The sequence below is a fragment of the Triturus cristatus genome, chromosome 12, assembly GCF_964204655.1.
Source record: "Triturus cristatus chromosome 12, aTriCri1.1, whole genome shotgun sequence".
NCBI classification, from domain to species: Eukaryota; Metazoa; Chordata; class Amphibia; order Caudata; family Salamandridae; genus Triturus; species Triturus cristatus.
The window spans coordinates 756,188,921-756,209,900 of NC_140595.1; the positions used below are offsets into that span (position 1 = coordinate 756,188,921).

Here is a 20,980-nt window from a genome sequence, read left to right on the forward strand (position 1 = left end):
TATACACACACTAGTCTACAGCGGCTGGTGAAGATACTAGGTGGACGGCGTTTCCTTAAATACGGAATCGTGAGTACAGAGACACGATGCTGATAGCGTTTTTTACTCCTGATAGCGCCTCTCTGAAATCAGGCAATGTCTTTTAATTCTGCACCGCGCTGTTCCGATTATTCTTCTTTTTGCCTCGCGGTCTGCGCCGGTTCATTGCATTCCCCTGTCCCCTCCCCCTAGCACTTGGGAGGGGGGCCTTTGGAGCTCGTGGACGCGTGGTGGCGTTCACATGTGGTGCAATACTTCTTGATTGCCTCATGCTCCCTCTGAGCTAAGTTGCAATGGTCACCTCTACACTGGGTTGTGGCCGTTTACACAGAGTCAGTTGCCGCTCCTCCTGCTACATGTTAAACAATAGAGGCGCTAGAAATCCGCTTTCCTAACCGCATTCAACTGTTATGGATGCATTGACTAATATATTGCTATTGTCTGGTATCCCCTTTGTTTCCCTCAATACAGGACACTAAAATTTAGTGTTTACTCACCCTGGCCGTGAATTCAGCACTGCCCAGGAGGGTGAGTTCGCTAGGTGTCTTTTCTCCTTTAATCCTATTGTTCCTGGTATTAATTACTGTATTAATTACTGGATGTTGTGCTTCTTTCTGCTTTGCCCTGAGTTCTTTACAAGTCCTCCATACATTGCTCAATAGCTTTGCATGTCACGGTTGTCTTGACACCACCAACTGTCTTGAATCACCTGTTGTTGCAATCATATTGTTGCTTTTTATGCCTTTTACTTGTTGTTATTTTCCTTCTCTGCAGGTGTGCTTTGTAACCACGGTACCGCACTTTTTTAGGGTGCTGTATGCGTGCCCACCATTGTAATCTCCTAGAGACGTTGGGCACCACCAAAGAGGTGTAGGTAGCCGCAATATTTTTCTCGGTCCTGATGAATTGCCATTTATTATATGCAAAGGCAAGAAACATGTTGACCTATTGAATTCTCCAGCACATACACCCACATAATTAACGGTGATTAATGTGCGGATTATATATTTTTGTTTTAACCAGGATCGTGACCACACTGTATTAAAATTATTTAGTGGATCACCTACCCCTGTTTTAATCTATTCACTTTCTACCTCATTTGCACCTACACTCACTTACCTCATAAAAAATGTTTTTTCCTCCCACCACACACACCTCACTCATCGGCGTTGGAATAAAGATCTCCGCTAGGAAGGCCCTATTTGGTGCCTGATCGGGCATTGCACCTGCCGGCCCGATAAGGAGCAAAGACCCGGTGATGAAGCAAGACACCCGCTTGTTGGGTGTGTGAGGGTCTTCTTTTCCAAATAAGGAGTTACCCTAACTCCTGTTCTTCACTTCAGTTCCCTGTCACCACCTTGGTACCCCTTAGTTATTCTGTCACACCTTGCATTCACTCTAGGAACTGCATACCTTTTGTTTTCACGTATCCATGGGCATGTATGCTGGACCTGTGATAATAATAAGACTGATTATTATTATTTAAAGCCCTCCTTTCCCTCCTTTTGGTTGATATGTGACACTACTACCAAGAGCCAGCTACAAACGTTGATTCTCAACCTCATTATGCCATGCCATGAAACTAACTGTGGGCCAGTGTAAGTGAGCAGGCAGACGCATTACAGGAGTTACAGACATCCAAATATGTGCAGCAGAAGGATGTTTATTGTACAGACAGGTTGCGGAACACTAGAGGCACAGGTGACATGTCATAGAAAAAGGACAGACCACACACCTTGCCATGAAGGATTGCATGTCAAGACTGATCACACATACATTGAGAGTATGCAGATATGTCCTTGTTTTGAAACTCTGTGTCGATGCATACATACACACCTTACGTCGGATTACACATGTGTGCTGGTGTGTGTAACAGTGTGCCATGCCCATCTACACAGAGACACATGTTGGTTGCAGCAACAGCAGATGCATTTGACCAAACACCTATAGCAAACCTATGGGAAGACATGACACACACATGACATAGCTACAGCGTGCAACGCGGGTATTCACTTGTCAGGGGTAAAATTCCGTGTACCTGGCATCAGGGGACATTTGCGGGTGTCGGTGACTGTGCCATGCCAGTGACGCATGGCCCACCAAGTCAGTACTACATGCACACATGTCAAAGGAGTGAAGGGGATGTGTGGCAAATAGGGCACCATCACACATGACATGTGTACACAGCCCATCATACTGTGATTAGCTTCACACCTCAGGAGTATGGTGCCACATCACAGCCGGACCCACCTGTGCCCGACACAGGTAGTACTGCACAGACGATGCCTTGATGTCCAGCCCTGGCCATGTATGACAGCTCAATTCATTCCTGTTTGCCGCCTGTCACCACTGTCAGGTGTGAATCCCACCTTACATACGCTCTGAGGGCGTGTGTGGGGTCCCTATCACTATGGTGGTGCTGGCGTACGTGTACGCCATAGTAGTCCGGACCGTACACACGCAGTGTACGGTCCCTATCACTATGGTGGTGCTGGCGTACGTGTACGCCATAGTAGTCCGGAACGTACATGCGTGTGTACGGTCCGGACTACTATGGCGTACACGTACGCCAGCAACACCATAGTGATAGGGACCGTACACGCGTGTGTACGGTCCGGACTACTATGGCGTACACATACGCCAGCACCACCATAGTGATAGGGACCGTACACACGTGTGTACGGTCCGGACTACTATGGCGTACACGTACGCCAGCACCACCATAGTGATAGGGACCGTACACGCGTGTGTACGATCTGGACTACTATGGCGTACACGTATGCCAGCACCACCATAGTGATGGGGACCGTACACGCGTGTGTACGGTCCGGACTACTATGGCGTACACGTACGCCAGCACCACCATAGTGATAGGGACCGTACACGCGTGTGTACGGTCCGGACTACTATGGCGTACACGTACGCCAGCACCACCATAGTGATGGGGACCGTACACGCGTGTGTACGGTCCGTTGCAATGCTTTTGGGGTGCCCTAGGGCTGTGGGACGCACCGTACCTGTGTTGTGACATAGGATTGCCATAGGGGACACATGAGGGACAAGTATAGGGGCCAAAATGCATGCTGGTTGTCATGGAGACCGAGTTTCAGGTTTGAATTTTGCATCATGTGGCCAGCAGAAGTCGGTTGGAGACAATTTACTTTGTTGCAATATGGTTGTTGACATTACATCATGCTCAATTTTAAAACCATGCATAGCCTGTCACTGGGATAGTTTTAAATTGATTGGAGGACACGTGGGATGCAAATTTAACTGAGCCAATCACTCTGTACTCCTGTAAATGAAACAGGCCAGCAAGGAAGATATAAGGCAGCCAGGTCCCTTGAGAGAGCACTTGCCTGCACATCCCTTCATTACACAACACTGCTGCTGCTTGTCATTCCTCTGGCACCATGTCCAGGTCTGTGGAGAGGGCCCAGCCATTCACCATGGAGGAGAACATTGCGTTGGTGGAGGTGATCCTCCCACAGTACACCATGCTGTATGGTCGACCAGGGGAGCAGGTGAGTGCAGACCCCACTAGCTTAAACTGTGCCCCTCGTTTTAAATGTGACTTCTGGCATTGTGTCCAGGTGTGACAGACATGCAGGGTTCTTCATAGTGGTTCCCAGGAGGGGGAAGGGCTCATGTCTCCCATGCAGAGCATGCTGTAGTTCCTGTGTGCACAACGCACTAGCATGGTGCTTACTGTGACGATCACTGCATGGTGCATGCCGCTTTCGGACTGCCTAATCCTCCTGGAAATGTTGTTCCTACAGTCCTGATGTGAGTCTGTGCTCCCCCCAGGGTGACAGGTGCCAGGACCCACAGATGTGTGTCTGTTCTGTGTACCTGTGGTGAGAGTGTCCAAATGATGTGTTCATCCCCTGGACATTGGTGTGTGTGTGTGAGTCCCCTGTCATGTGGGTGTGTGCATATGTGGAGTGTTGCACCCCAGCTGCATGTGGGATGGATACACCCTGGCCATCTGATGTGAGCAGGGAGCTGTGCTGGATGTCTGCCGTGCTGAGACAGCCCCACATCTGTGACACCCCCAGTCTAGTGGCACATGTGCAGAGTGAGGTTTGTAGCGGCAGTTGCCAATGCCAGGTGATTGTTCAGTGCCTGTGTGTGTCTGTGTACTCTGCTGAGGTGGCGTAAGTGGGCTGGGGCATGTGACTGCTTAGGGGTACTGTTCAGATTCCTGTTGTAGCTTGGGATGCAGAGTGTGAGCCTGCATCATTGATTGTGTTGCACCCCTCATGCCACCTGTGTGCTTTCAATGGCACCTACTGCATTTGCCCATTCCCAGGAGGATGATGTCACTATGACAAAGGTGCAATGAGTTGGCTGCATACTGTGGCCAGTTCAAACATGCATGATTTGTAATATGTGTGTCTCTGTATCATTGATAAGGTGGATTGATGTATTGTCACTTTTGCATCCCCACAGGTAGGCGTCTGTGCCAAGGGGGAGATCTGGAAGCAAGCCGTCAGTGCCGTGAGGAGGACGGAGGGTCGGAAGCGGCGCCTAGCCCAGGTGAGGAAATGCTGGCAGGACATCCGCTGCTGGACGCCGAGGATCGCACGGTTCCTGCTGGGGGACTCACCTGAGAGCCACAAAAACCGTGGGCGGCGCCATCTGACCCACATCTATAAGCGTGTGCTGGCGGTGGTCTTCCCTGATCTGGATAGGCGCCTAGCGGAGAAGCAGGAAGGGGGTAGGTACATGTGTGTTTGTTGTGTGTCACCAGCTTTTGGAAGTGCGCAGTTGCATGGATACACTGCCAGGGTTTAAATGTGCAGTGCATATCCTGTTCCCCAAAGTAAAGCGGTGCTGTTCTTCCTCCCTTCCCCTCCTTGTCATGTGTTCCCTGGTCTGTGTGTAGTCACTCTTGCACAAGGTCATCTAGGCTGGCAGTAACTCCAAGTGCCCAATGCTTGCAGCATCATGTGTGGGGGTGGTGTGTAACAGGTTTTTGCACGTTGCCTGTGCCCTGGCCAGTTCAGTCATTGTGGGGTCCATGTTAGTTGGCACTGATGCTGAGTCCCGAAATGGGAGTATGTGTTTCATGTGTACTGCCTTACTGCCTGCATGTCGAATGTTGTGCCCTCTGACATGATGTGCTTGAGTGTGAGATGTACATAGTGCAGGGATGGTGGCTTGTGTTCCAGTCATATCCATCCAGGGCCATGGAGTAGTGTGGCCACTACAGTCCCCTGGTGCACCTTTACCTAGGTATCATGTGTGTCATCAGACAATGTGGTCATTCTCTGTGTCTTCAGCATAGTTTGGGCCCTGTGTCATAGTACCATGGCCTCATTAGAATTCACGTATACTGTGCTACATGTGTCCACTGTACAGGGTGACCTAAATTAGCTGGTGCATACTCACAGGGGCCAGTGCCTGTGTGTCTTGGTACAACTATCTGATGATGGTTGTTTGTCAGTGATATGTGTGGACAGGCGCACCAGGGGTAGTTTGTGTGCGATCAGGATTAATTGCAGGCCATGTGTTTTCATCCCAGGCTAAGAGGTGTAAGTACTTTCTCTGTCTCAATCACATTGTCTCAGGTAGGGGGGGGTTGGTGCAGGCAAGGCCTACATGTCCAAACCTGAAGTCTCCTTGCTCGGTCTGGCCAGTGTGTGATGTTTGTGTGGCCAAACACTCAAGGTGCAGTGCCCCAGTCATGTTGGCCATGGTTTACTGTATTACCTTTGCAGCATGTCCCAAGAGTTGCTAGACATGGTTCCTGCTCATCCCTTTCTTGGCTACGCTGTGTGTCGCTGATGCTGTGCTAGATTGTCCCCAGAGCATGGCTCCTCTGTACAATTTGATATCAAGTTATTTGCTATTGTGTCATGCTCTCCATATTTTAACAGTGGCATGGTGGGTCAACAAACTGTGTGTTGCAGGGACTACATATGTACCTTGTATTGTAAATGTTACTCTTGTAGCTTTTCAGGCTATGCACTGTGACCTATGTGGAGTTGACTCATGTGACATAAGTATACAGGTGTCTGATTTCTCCTGTCTCTTCACCTTGCCCACAGCATCGTCGGGGGACTACGAGGGAGACACTGGCACGGACCGTGAGGAGGGAGCGAGCACCAGTGCCAGCAGTGCAGAGTTGTCTGGCACATCGAGTGGCACAGAGGCCGACGGGAGTGCAGAGGAGGACCTGTCCAGTCAAACCACCACCGACTATGACGCAGACGGTTCCGAGGATGAGCACTCCGAGGGGGCGGAGGATGCTCCCACAGCTGATACCAGCACTCCATCGCTACCCGCCCCCTCCATTCCGCTCACCGGCCTCCCACTTGCTCGTGTCCCTTCCCGCCGTGCTAGGTCAGCACGTGTCTCCTTCTTGCCAGGCACCGCACCCCCTGCCCCTGTCTCCACTGCTGCCACCAATGCCGAGTCTGTGGACATCCTGCGGCAGTTGCAGGTTGGTCAGACTGCGATGCTTAATGTCCTCCATGGCCACAGCCAAGTGATCAACCAGATGGAGGCATACATGGAGGGCATTTCAGCTGCGCAGTCTGACCAACGCAACTTGCTGAGGTCCATAGACTCGACACTGACTGCAGCATTGGGTCTCCTGCAGCGCTACGTCCCCCCCTACCCCTGCAGCATCCACACTTCCAACGCCCAAGCCTGTCCACAGCACACTCAGACGTAGCCATGCACGCACACCACCAGACACAGGCACCACACCACCAGGGAAGGCAAAGCGCACACCTCCTGGCACGCACACACAGGGTGAAGTAGGCACACCCACTGGGTCGGGGGGGAAACGGAAGACACGCAGCCAGAGTGGGAGTCCACATTCCTCACGACCACCACCCTCCAAATCCACTCCCCTCAGCTCTCCTGGCCAGGATTCCACCAAAGACTCCTTCATGGCCGCTCTGTCCCTGTGCCCCACAGTGACACCACCCCGCAAGCGGTCAAAGGAGTCCCCGGTCAGGGTGGTTGAGTCCCCCCCTGTCCACACCCTCCCCGGGTAGCACTGCGACCCATCCCTGTGACCCCCCCCTCCTTGGGGCCTGTGGTTCCTTCGGGTGCAGGGGAGACGCTGGGCGACCTGGCAGTAGTGTGCAGCGCCGTGCTCGAATCCACCTTTGGCGCTGCCCCACCCCCTGTGTTGGAGTCGTCCGTCCATGCACCCACAACATCTACCCTTGCCCCTCCTGTCCCTGCGGTGCCTGGTCCTTCCCCCCACATGATGCTCCCCCCCTGTGGATGACAAGGTTGTCTGAACTGTGCAGGCAAGCTAGGGGACACGCATCCCAAAGTGTCCCCCACCTGGATTGGAACTATGGACTGCCCTATGGGACTTGTGCATTTTGAACTCTTCGTACAATTCATTTTAGAACATTGCTGAATAAAGCTATTTTATTTTCCTTGGCACACTACTGCTTTTCTGGCATTGCTGTTGGTGGTGGTGCTCCATGATTTGGGGTGGTGATAATGTGTTAGGTGTCTGGGATATGTTGTAGTGTGCTGTTCGTGGGGTGGACCCTGTTATCTGTGTGCCATCACACGGTATTTGCTATCAAACTTTGCTCATGTTAGCTGTTACTGCATGGTGACATTGTCCCAAGGTGTGTACCTTCCTCTGTGGACCCTGACATCTTCCCTGCAGGGTGTTGTGAAGACATTTGTGCAGTGCTGTGTCTACATTTGCTGGGTGTGTGACGGACCCCTTCAACTTTGGCCATGCATGCTGGCCAAGGTCTCCACCTGCATCATTTGTGTCATCCTTGGGGGTCACTGTACTTGTGAGTGGAGTATATTGACAGGACTTCATGTGTACATGTTCCCTTTTCCGCAGTATGCATGTGTGTACTCCCAGCCTCGCACACATGTGTTTCGTGTTCTGCTGGGTCTTTGAGCACCTGTCTGACAATTGTGGGCATTGTATGTGTGTGTACTCAACCCCTTTCTTTCCATGGGCACAGCTGGGGGACTCTGCACACACCCCTCCTATGTCTGGGCACTGCTGGGAGGACTCTGCACCCACCCCTCCTGTGTCTGGGCACTGCTGGGAGGACTCTGCACCCACCCCTCCTGTGTCTGGGCACAGCTGGGAGGACTCTGCACACACCCCTCCTATGTCTGGGCACTGCTGGGAGTGATAGGCACCCACCCCTCCTATGTCTGGGCACTGCTGGGAGGACTCTGCAGCCACCCCTCCTGTGTCTGGGCACTGCTGGGAGGACTCTGCACCCACCCCACCTATGTCTGGGCATTGCTGGGAGTGATAGGCACCCACCCCTCCTGTGTCTGGGCACTGCTGGGAGTGATAGGCACCCACCCCTCCTGTGTCTGGGCACTGCTGGGAGGACTCTGCACCCACCCCTCCTGTGTCTGGGCACTGCTGGGAGGACTCTGCACCCACCCCTCCTGTGTCTGGGCACTGCTGGGAGGACTCTGCACACACCCCTCCTATGTCTGGGCACTGCTGGGAGTGATAGGCACCCACCCCTCCTATGTCTGGGCACTGCTGGGAGGACTCTGCACCCACCCCTCCTGTGTCTGGGCACTGCTGGGAGGACTCTGCACCCACCCCTCCTATGTCTGGGCACTGCTGGGAGTGATAGGCACTCACCCCTCCTGTGTCTGGGCACTGCTGGGAGTGATAGGCACCCACCCCTCCTGTGTCTGGGCACTGCTGGGAGGACTCTGCACCCACCCCTCCTGTGTCTGGGCACTGCTGGGAGGACTCTGCACCCACCCCTCCTGTGTCTGGGCACTGCTGGGAGGACTCTGCACCCACCCCTCCTATGTCTGGGCACTGCTGGGAGTGATAGGCACCCACCCCTCCTGTGTCTGGGCACTGCTGGGAGTGATAGCCACCCACCCCTCCTGTGGCTGGGCACTGCTGGGAGGACTCTGCACCCACCCCTCCTGTGTCTGGGCACTGCTGGGAGTGATAAGCACCCACCCCTCCTGTGTCTGGGCACTGCTGGGAGGACTCTGCACCCACCCCTCCTGTGTCTGGGCACTGCTGGGAGGACTCTGCACCCACCCCTCCTGTGTCTGGGCACTGCTGGGAGTGATAGGCACCCACCCCTCCTGTGTCTGGGCACTGCTGGGAGGACTCTGCACCCACCCCTCCTGTGTCTGGGCACTGCTGGGAGGACTCTGCACCCACCCCTCCTGTGTCTGGGCACTGCTGGGAGGACTCTGCACCCACCCCTCCTATGTCTGGGCACTGCTGGGAGTGATAGGCACCCACCCATCCTGTGTCTGGGCACTGCTGGGAGGACTCTGCACCCACCGCTCCTGTGTCTGGGCACTGCTTGGAGGTCTCTGCACACACCCCTCCTATGTCTGGGCACTGCTGGGAGTGATAGGCACCCACCCCTCCTATGTCTGGGCACTGCTGGGAGTGATAGGCACCCACCCCTCCTGTGTCTGGGCACTGCTGGGAGGACTCTGCACCCACCCCTCCTATGTCTGGGCATGTACGGTCGGGACATACACGGGTGTGGGTACGCTCCATTCATACACGGGTGTGGGTACGCTCCATTCATACACGGCTGTGGGTACGCTCCGTACATACACTGGTGGGGTGGGGGTACGGTCCATACATACACTGGTGGGGTGGGGGTACGCTCCATTCATACACGGGTGGGGGTAGGCTCTGTACATAGACTGGTGGGTTGGGGGTACGGTCCATACATACACTGGTGGGGTGGGGGTATGCTCCATTCATACATGGGTGGGGGTACGCTCCGTACATACACTGGTGGGGTGGGGGTACGGTCCGTACATACACTGGTGGGGTGGGGGTACGCTCCATTCATACACGGGTGGGGGTACGCTCCGTACATACACTGGTGGGTTGGGGGTACGGTCCGTACATACACTGGTGGGGTGGGGGTACGCTCCATTCATACACGGGTGGGGGTATGCTCCGTACATACACTGGTGGGGTGGGGATACGGTCCGTACATACACTGGTGGGGTGGGGGTACGCTCCATTCATACACGGGTGGGGGTACGCTCCATACATACACTGGTGGGGTGGGGGTACGGTCCGTACATGCACTGGTGGGGTGGGGGTACGCTCCATTCATACACGGGTGGGTGTACGCTCCGTACATACACTGGTGGGGTGGGGGTACAGCCCGTACATACACGGGTGGGGGTTGGTACGCTGCATGCATACACGGGTGGGGGTTCGCTCCATTCATACACGGGTGGGGGTACACTCCATACATTCCTGTACCCACGGCTTGCAGGCCTGGGCACGTACCGTCCCCAGGCCTTAAGAGCGTGGGTACGTGCCGTACCACGCCCACCACTACGTCACCCCGACAATGGCGGTACGGCCCATACCCACGTTCGAATGGCCTGGGTACGGGCCGTACCAGCATTGTTGGGGTGATGTGGGGGTACGCGTGGTATGACCCGTACCAATGCTCTGAGGGCCTGGGTACGGTGCAGACCCCCAATGGGGTGGCGTCAGGGTACGCACCATCCCCAGCCCTTCAGAGCGTGGGTACGGGTCGTACCACGCGTACCCCCACATCACCCCAACAATGCTGGTACGGCTCATACCCAGGCCATTCGAACTTGCGTACGGGCCATACCGCCATTGTCGGGGTGACGTAGTGGTGGGCGTGGTACGGCCCGTACCCACGCTCTTAAGGCCTGGGTACGGTACGTACCGGTATTGTTGTGTTGCCGGTTCGCATCAACATCCACTTCCGTTGTGGCGGACGCTTGCGTTGCTGGACACGCCCCCACCCCCTCGAGGTGACCAGGTCCTGCAGGTCAGGTATGTCCAGGGCATGTGTGATTTGTGACTTGTGTGGGGATTATGTGTCCTGCCCCTGCCCCCCCCTTTGCCCCTGGGTGTTATTATGACCTTCTGACCTTCTGCGGCGTCTGCGTCGGTGCCTGTAGAGCAGGTGGACTGCTATGAGGGCTGGCATGACACATAGGTTCGGGTCCATGGCTGTCCGTCGCGTACAGGTGCTCCTTGTGCGCGTCGTCCTGGTTTCCCGGCAGTTTTTGGCAGCCGGGAAATATAATCCGTGCGGGGTGACGTCGGTGCGGATCGTACTTCCTGGTTCGTGAACCGCAGCCTGCATGCGTCCCGACGTCACGTCGGTGCATTCCCGGATCACATTGGTATGTATATTTTCGTCGGTCGGTGTATTTTACGATTCGTACGGAAATGGTGTTTCCGTAGGAATCGTACTTCCTTGTTTGTAATGTTTATTTCCCGGGTATGAGTCGGATGGGGAAAACGCTCCGACCGACGGTTCGTACCCGGTTTCTCCAGGATCGAAATTGGCACCATAGTTTGTATTACTTTTTCAGATACTTGTCAGTGTCCTACATTTCTCATGAGAGCCTGTTCCCCCACACATGATTAGTACTTCAATTAACAGGTATTTTTTATCAAAGTAGAGTGTATAAATACAGCCATTTACTTGTACACTAGAAACTTACTTACCTTGTGTCTTTCCCTTTAGGAGTCTTGGTGACAGCCCAACAGACGATCGAGAGGAGTCAACCCTTTTTTCCTTTCCTTGTTTTGTTTTCCCTCCTTCCCCACCTTCCCTCCTTTGCTTTGACCTTGTTGGGTGAAGGAGGAGGGTGAAGAAAGTTGATACCTAGCATCAATTCCATGAATCTCCTCCCTGCAGTAAATCCAGGTGAGCCTCACAGTTGCACCCTGTCTGTAGCTGTGCTGAAGAGGTGGAGCAACATCTTCACTCCCTCAGAATGACAAGGTAAATATCTCCCTTGCTTTGCCTGGCTTCTTGATTCTGCCTCTAATTTCATACTTACCCATTCTCTCTTCCCCTTTTCTCTTCTCTCCCTGCTGCCTTCTATCTGTGATTGTCTTTATCCTCTCCTTTATCTATTTCACATGTCTTCTAATCTCTTATTTTATCATCTGACTCTGTATCTGTCATGTATATTCCACCCTTTCCAAGCTGTATCTCCCTCAGTAATATCCTCTGTCTTCCACTGGTCATTGTTTTTTCCTATCACTTGCCTGTCACACTTTCACATTCGCTGTATTCCTCACTTCCACAAAGACACATAGCCACTGTGTAACTTCCCTCTTTCACAAACTGCTCTGTCTATGGTTTCACATAAAATACATCTTTTTTAATGTGTCCAGACTCAGCACTGGTACAGCTACTACTCATAATTCCCTCTGTGAATAGCAAACAATTCTAAATTTACACAAAAGAGAAAGTTTACCTTTATGAATCAGGCCCTTAGTATCTTTAAATAGATTTCTCCCACCAATCCATTCTCTCAAGCGTTTCTGAGTTGATGCATGAGATTTTAATTTTGTGAACTTCTAGAAATGATACACATGATCACCATAGAGTTGACTCTGACTCACGCAAACCTGGCAACCATACTGAAAAACAAACTTTGAACACCTAGCAAGACATCCATATGTCACAGAATAAGTCAGTCCTGAATGAAGAAAATCAAAAAAGCAAGGCAGCAGCACTGCAATGAACTAGGTAAGCTCACTATCCAATATGCAAAGACATCAGTTCCTTTATCTTTGTCTTTTTCAGCTACAATCCAACCATGTTAGCATTTGTACCTTGCTGCTGTTTAAAATACCATCTTGGATTGTGTCCGCTTCTTTCTATATGTAGTCTTGGGTAGATTCACTGTCTTAGAAAAGGTTCCATCTCATGCAATACTTACCTGCCTGTTGCAAGTTCCAAGCTAAATAGTCTGGTGTGTTGGGATCACTGTCTTTATCTAGGGAATGGCCAATGCATACCACTCTCAAAACCACTGTGGCTTGTCTCTATTTTCACCAAGTGATAAAGCATCACCATGACTCTCTGACAGAATGTGACATAGGATCTTGGATATTCTCTCTGTTGAGAGTACTGTTTCAAAGTTAGTTTGAAATTTGTGTTTAAGACCTTTTTGGAAGTTTCTAATGCATACTTTTGTCAGATCAGTGCAGGCTGAGTTCACTGGGTAGTGCAATACCTGCTTCACTTGAAACATGTCTAGCAAACCTTTATTACTACAGCTAATGTCTCAGTACAACAAGCATATAACAACTCCCTTGGAATATAACACTGATGTGTTTGCAGCAAGACTCCGTGAAACACCTGTGCTGCCATGGTCATAGCACAAGGAAATAACTGTTTGCTAACAGAGGTGCATTACTGCATGACATCTGGTACTACACCCTGACTAAGTGAATAACTGTGTTACTAATAGATGGGTATTACTGCATTACATCTGGTACTACAACCCTGACTCAATGGATAGCCGTGTTACTAACAGAGGTGTATTACCTCATGACATCTAGCTCTACAACAGTGACTCAATGTATAGCTACACTTCTAACTTCTAACAGAGGTGTATTACTGCATGACATCTGCTACTACAACCCTGACTCCATGAATAATTGTGTTACTAACAGAGGTGTATTACTGCATATCATCGGGTTCTATTTATTTATTTATTTAGCAGTATTTATAGCGCAGGAACAGTCATGAATAAGGGGATTTCACAATGCTCTACCTGCCATAAGTGGATTGCTAAATCCCTGTCTGGAAAGACCAAAGATGCAACAGCAGTTATTCAGGGAAAAGCCAGGTCCTGAGCTTTTTTCTAAAGCTGAGGCAGTCGTCTGTGCGGTGTAGGTCCAGGGGTAACACATTCCAATGGGCTGCAGCAAGATGGCTAAAGGATCGGCCTCTAGCAATAACTTTTTTGATCTGTATGTGTTTGGCTAAGGCTAAGTTAATGTATCTCAGACTTCTTGAAGGTAGGTAGAACTCCATTTTGTTACGAACAGCCACAGGGCCAGAGTTATATAGAGCCCTATGTGCATGGCAAAGAAGTTTGAATTTTGCCCTTTTCTGGATGATTATCTAAGTGCAGTGTTTTTAAGCATTCCGGGGTTGAGCTGTAACTGTCCTTTTTGCATATGAGCTTTGCAGCCATACTTTGAATCATCTGCAAGTGTGTGAACAAGTGGTTGGCCATCCCTAGTTATAGTGTGTTGCCGTAGACCAATCTACTGACTAAAGGGCTTGAACTACGGTCCTGTGGCAGTTTACAGGGTCCTATAGAAGCGGTTCTTAAGATGTTTGAGCAGGCTATAACATTTGAATCTTGTGGCAATGACTTGCTCCTGCATGCTCAAGGACTCACCAATAAGGACACTCAGATTTTTTGCAACAGTGTTTGGCATAGGATTGGTTACCAGTGATACCAGCAACCATGAGGAGTCTCAGATCAGGTGGGCCCCTCCAAATAAACATTTCTGATTTTTCCACATTTAGTTTTAGACAGTGTGTTCTCCTCCAGCTGGCGACCTTAGCGATGCAAATGGAAAGATTTTTGTCGAGCCTCTTCAAATTTCTCTCCTATAGAGATAACTAATTGAGTGTTGGCAGCATATGAATTTATCTGTAAACCCCACTTTTCAAAACCAGCATGGCAAAGAGAGCGACGTACACATTAAAAAGAATAGAGCTCAAAGAAGAGCCCTGCGGTACCCTGCACTTGGAGCTGAGAGGAGAAGATCCAACTGTATTCAGCGGATGACTGGGTCCTTTTATTCAAGAATGACCCAAACCAACATAGGATCAAGGAATGAAGCCCTGCCTCATGGAATTTATTTATCAAGTGTGAAACAGTGTCAAACGCTGCAGAAATATCGAGTAGAATCAGGGCAACTATTTTGCCCTGATATACCTCTAGAACCTTTACTCAATGGATAGCTGTGTTACTAACAAAGGTGTAATACGGCATGACATCTGATACTACAACCTTGGTACAATGAATAGCTGTGACTAAGTGAATATCTATGTTACTAACAGAGGTGCATTACTGCTTGACATCTGGTGCTACAACCCTGACTAATTGAATATCTGTGTTACTAACAGAGGTGTATTACTGCATGACATGTACTACAATCGTGACTAAGTGAATAGCTGTGTTACTAACAGAGGTAAATAACCACATGACTTCTGGTGCTACAACCCTGGCTCAGTGAATAGCTGTGTTACGTCAAAACCTGCATCAGCGCACCACCTATCTTAAAACAGTTGTACTTGTGTTTCCACAAATCTGTCCCAGGGCTACACCTGTATTTACAACAATCCTAACAATGTGATGCACATTCCATAAAACAAAGATCCCTCAATACAATATCTTACTACAAGACTTTCATCAGTCCAGCACATGCATTTGTAAAACTGTGGGTCACATCATATAAGAATATTCCTCCTTCACACCTTCCAATCTGGGTTCAGGAAACGCTGTAGCACTGAAACTGCCATGCTCAGTATCTCAGATGACATCCACAGATCCTTAGACAATGGCGACGCATGCCTTCTTATCCTACTTGACTTATATGTAGCTTTTGATACCATTAATCACCCAGGCCTGCTTGAATCACTGAAGTTTCACTTTGGTATCAATGGCACTATCTTAAAATGGTTCACATCTTACCTACAATCTTACCTACAACACCAATCGCAACAAATCAAAATCAACTCATGTCTATCGAAACCCACACGTGCCACTCTTGGCATACCACAGGGCTCAATTCTCTTCCCTTCCCTTTTAAATCTCATCATTGAACCCCTTATGTTCATCCTGAAGCAGGCAAGGGTCAAATATCACCTTTATGCTGATGACACTCAACTCCATTACAAAATCAAATCACAAAGTGACATATGACATCTTAACACCACACTGAGCAAGATACAATCTTGGTTTGACTCTAACCACTTAAAGCTAAACCCCAACAAAACAGAAATAATTCCATTCTCCCCAAAAGCAACCACCTACCAATCCACTAATGGTTCAGTGACCTGAACATAGTGAATTGTTCTCTGACGCTATCCAACTCCGCAAAGTCCCTTGGCTTCTTCCTGGACTACAACCTGTCAATGAACGATCACATTAAAAAATCAGCCAAAGGAGTGCTTTACACACTAAAACACCTCAAGAATATTAAACCATTCATTCCCTCTGATGATTTCAAGATTGTTGTGCAATCTCTTGTCCTCTACAAACTGGACTATGGTAATGCCATCCTCACAGGAATGCCGAAAACTCACATCGCCCCCCTTAAATAATTTCTAAACATGGCAGCCCACCTCATAAAAGATGTTAAACGGTTTAAACACATCACTCCTGCCCTCAAGATCCTAAACTGGCTTTCCATCGAAGGAAGATGTAATTACAAGACTGCCTGCATCACCCACAAAGCTCTTCACTCACATACCCCCAACTACTTAGACAACAAGCTTACGAAAGCTGGAAGTACTAGATCTTTGAGAAGCTCCAACACACTTTTGCTCCTACCTCCCAAACTATACTTCAACCAAGACTCGCTTCTTTTCTGAAAATGCACCGATCATATGGAACTCTCTCTACATTGCGATATACGATTAACCTCTCCTTCCCTTGCTTCAAAAGAGACCTGAAACTCCTCCTCTTCAACAAACACTTCAACTTTTAGCTTACTGAACTTGGTTAAGTATCTCTTGTGACAGGACTAAACCCTCTGTCTTAGTCGGTTGTGTGTTTGTTTATGCTGTCTATTAGATCCACTAAAATATCAAGCGGAGGTCAAGCAAATAACGTGGTTTTCTCTCCATCGCAAATCACACCTTTTCTCCCCTGATCTATATGATGTTCCACACCTACCGTTTGCTTATGGAGGCATACCACTGTCTCAGAATGTCTGTATGCTGACTTAGGGCTCAATGTAGAGTTTAGTGCTTATGCAAAAGCTTTCTATTCTTACAGGAAATGTTACACCCAAACATAGGCATCCTCGGGTAGAGTTTCTTCTATCATCAGGATAGTGTTTGCCAGGGGAGCTCCAGGTAAACTGAGAAATAGTTGATGGAGTGCCTGCAGCATCCAGGCCCATACTGTTCTCTTTTACCACTGGATGTGTGCTAAGAGAGGTTGAATTGGACATAGTCTGCATGACATTCATGTTTGACTCTGTGTGAGGCGCTAATGGATAACGAATGGAACTAGATGCCATTTGTAGGTGACAAAATCGATTTAATGAGAAAATTTGTATTTGCTAGATTGTTTCATATTGGCTATTTTAATTGTTTCTTTAGAGCTATCACTAAATAAAGACTACGATTTTAGAAAAGGAACGTTCTCATTCAATCAATTTTCTTTAACTGTACCCTACTCATAAATATTCATAATATTGCGACATTAGTAAATCGATAGTACAGTCATGCCTACTTGCCAGGGCTGGAAATCCAAGATGTCAGTACAGGACCCTTGATGGAAGGGGCCTCTGCCACTCTGACAAGACTGAAGATCACTAAGGGCCATAGCAACAGCATAAACTGAACTGTAGGCAGTGTAGGGTGCCCTTAAAGTAGTGACATCATTGTAGCTGATTCTCAGACTCTCCAGCTTCTCAGCTCCTGTGCACAGTTGTGTTGTGTTGTCCCACAAAAGAAAATTGCTAGTTTTGTCCACCCACTTGCAGCCAAAGGCTTCTTCCCAAAACACAGTAATTAATGCATCTTCAGGAGACTTTAATGGGTCAATGCTATTAAGATGCTTTTCAAACCCTGGCATCTCTCCACTATGGATTGCAAAACCAATTGTACCAGTCAGGATGCCTTTGTACTTCTTCATGGACAGAATAGCAGATGTTGTCCAAGCCTCAGTTGCAACCCAGGTCTTTCCTGTCACATTCTGTCTCAACATCTCATCCATAAGAGGGACAACATGGGCTTCATTTGAAAATACAACAATAACGGTTGCAGAAGACTGCTTGATCACTTGGATGATGGGAAGTGCATTACGGTGAGCAACATTGGGGAGAATTTTCTCAGAGAAGGCAATGCACACGCCCGCTTCGAGTAGCTCTTGCTGCACTATTTGGATTCCCTGTTGGCCATATTCATTGTCCAATGATAGAAGACCCACCCATGTCCATCCAAAGTGTATCACTAGCTGGGCCACTCCACGTGATTGGAAGTCATCACTGGGAATTGTACGGAAAAAAGAAGGGAATTGGTTCCGGTCACTCAGGAGTGGGCTAGTTGAGAAATAACTGACCTGTATTGAAAGACAACAAAATCAATTTATGTAAAACCTCCTCAAAATTGATATTGATTTGTTTCATAGAAAACATCAAATTGTGTTCACCAAGTGAGAGCTACATTTGTGACATGTCTTATGAAATATAAATAGTGCAATTCCGTTGGCCACTGTGCCCTGTATGTGCTCTTCTTGGTTTACTATGGAGGACTCCTTATTGGCCAGTGAATCAAGCAATCCTGAAAAACAGATAATTTATTAAAGATGTATTTAAATACTTTCTGGCTAAATTCTGTATTTTTTTTCAGTTTTGGAAACACTAATACTGGCTCACCAAGCCATGTTCTCTTCCATCCCGATTGGACTTTCATTAATAGAGAAAGATAGTATCAGGCTGTGAGAAATTGGATTGTTGGTTGACTGGGGTGTGAGCCGTGGTCTAGCAGCAACCATAATACTAGTCAGGGCGGGGCACAATACACCCCCAAATTAACCTGTGCTCAGCCCGCTAGTAGCTTGGCACAGAGCAGTCAGGCTTAACTTAGAGGCAATTTGTAAAGTATTTGTGTATTAATTTTAACAGTAATAAAATGAAAAACACCAAACACAAAGGATCACATACCAAGTTAGAAAAATAGAGCAAGATTTTATAAATAAAACTAGACAAAAATGCCAAACATCCAATCAGTAGAACCGGAGTAATTCATTCTAAAAGATTTTAGTGAAAGTAGCGCCTAAAAGCACAAAGTGACAACTGTGGGCATCTGGTTGCGCTGGACCGGAACAAAATACCAAGTTCAGGCCAACTATGATGGAGCATGTGCCAGATAACGGGGCCAAGTTAGGCCCACTGAACACAGTACCTTAAATCCTGGTTTGAGGAGCTTTGCAAGGATTTATGTTGAAGATGTGTTGCACATCCGAAGCAATGTATCAGTTACGAGATGCAGCCAGGCTGCGATATTAGGGTCTGTGTCGTCATCAAGGATTTTGACAATAGGGCTTAAAGTGCAAAGTCCCGCATTGAGGTTGTGGCATGCAGTTGGGGTGATGTGGTGGTGCCGAGGAGCAACGAGGCTGGGATGTGGAGTCCGTTATTGTCATCGAGGCTGCAGTCAATGAGATAAGCCATGGCCTGCTACAAGTATGCATCCTGTAGCAGTGGTTCTCAAGGCGATGGGAGCTATGACGGCAATGCAGGTCTTTGTGATCGGTCCAATCCACATAGCAAAAGAGATGCACCGGTTCTGCTCTGGGTTGTGCTGCACAGCAGAGGAGATGCATCAGACCTTGAGACCCTTTGGGGTGATTAGTTTGTGCTTTACAAATACCGGGTTCCACAGGTTCGACAGAGGCTGACAAACCATGATAAGCCCATTTCCAAGGGTCCTGAACTGGGTTGCACCATTTGGCAGGGTAGACTCACAGATGGCAGGTTCCAGGTGAAGATGCAAGATTGCTGGAAGCCTGTTATGATCTTGAGGCTTCGGATCAAGAGGCCAGACAACTAGCCTTTGGAGTAACTCTGGGTTCTGGGTTGAAGAGATGCAGGTCCAGTTCCTTTCACCTGGGTAAGAGGGCATCATATCAGCAGAGCAGGACAGCAGTTCCATCAGAAAATCTGTCCAGCAGAGTGGCAGACCATGTAGCAGAACAGTGGTGCTTCTTCCTGGCAGAGTATTCACATGTCTAGACGTGTACTGAAGTGGTGGTGTCTGAGGTCCGGTATATATACCCACTTGTACATTTAAATTGGGGAAAAGATTCTAGAGGCATACCTTTGAAGCACATAGGTGCCCTGCCTTCCTACCCCTGGCTCCAGACTAACTACAGTGGATATGCAGCCCTTTGTGTGGTGACAGGACACAGCCTATTCTAGTGTAAGTGTTGCTGGGACAAGCTCCCCCCTCCGATCCTGTCAGTGATGGCTCATCCAGTCACACCTAAGTTCTCCATTGTGTGTGGCTGTCTAGGAGAAATGTATAAAGCCCGACTGCGACCCACACCTTATCATGTGACCCAAAGACAGGCTGGAGGCACCAAATGGCTAAGGCAAGAAACTGCCAGCTTTCTAAAAGTGGCATTTTCATAATAGGACTTTAAAAACTGTCTTTACCATAGGACAGTGTTTTAAATTGCAATTCCAGAGACACCAAGAATGGAGGGTGTACCTTACCTGTTCCCATTTGTAAATTACACTTATATAATGTAATACAGTAATTCCAATGTTTTTCTATGGGAGACATAGCCTTGTTATAGTGAAAAACAAATGGAGCTGCCCAGGAGCTACCTTAGGAGTGACTTATGTGTAGTAAACAAGAAGGCTTGAGACTAGTGAGCAGTTTATTTTGCCCGGTGAAATGGTAGTTTAAAACTGCACACAGACAGGCTTTAGTGGCAGGTGGCGTGAGTCATGTTTAAAGGGCTACTTAAGTGGGTGGCACTGTCAGTAATGCAGTCCCAATAGTATCATTTAATTTACAGGTCATGGGCACAGGTAGTGCCACTTTACTAGGGACTTACAAGTAAATTAAATATGCCAATTGCGTATAAGAAAATCTAACATGTTTTAGGGAGAGAGCACAATCACTTTAGCACTGGTTAGCAGTGTTAAATTGTGCAGAGTCCAAAGACCAGCAAAAATTAAGTCAACAGAAACAGGCGGTCTGAAGACAAAATGTTAGTTGGAAAACAACGCCAAGGCTGTCAGGTCTAACACAGGCTTTATTGGTTTTCTTGGTGATGTGCTCCTTGAGTGTGATGTCATTGTCCAGTGTGAATCGATTGGCGATGGAGGAAATTGTAATTCGATTATGTCCAAGTTCATGTTGTTTAGCCACATTTTGATGAGTTGTTGTTTTTTGTTCTTGGC

The 20,980-nt window shown here is 48.8% G+C and overlaps 1 protein-coding gene across 1 annotated transcript in view; it reads right to left on the reverse strand.

Annotated features, from left to right (window-relative positions):
- Nucleotides 1-20,980, reverse strand: part of LOC146782717 (extracellular calcium-sensing receptor-like) — a 117,805-nt gene that overhangs the window by 80,790 nt on the left and 16,035 nt on the right. Inside the window, exon 3 of the mRNA XM_085637205.1 lies at nt 17,296-18,126. Coding sequence (XP_085493331.1) covers nt 17,296-18,126 — 831 coding nt within the window. The remainder of the gene's footprint in view (nt 1-17,295; nt 18,127-20,980) is intronic.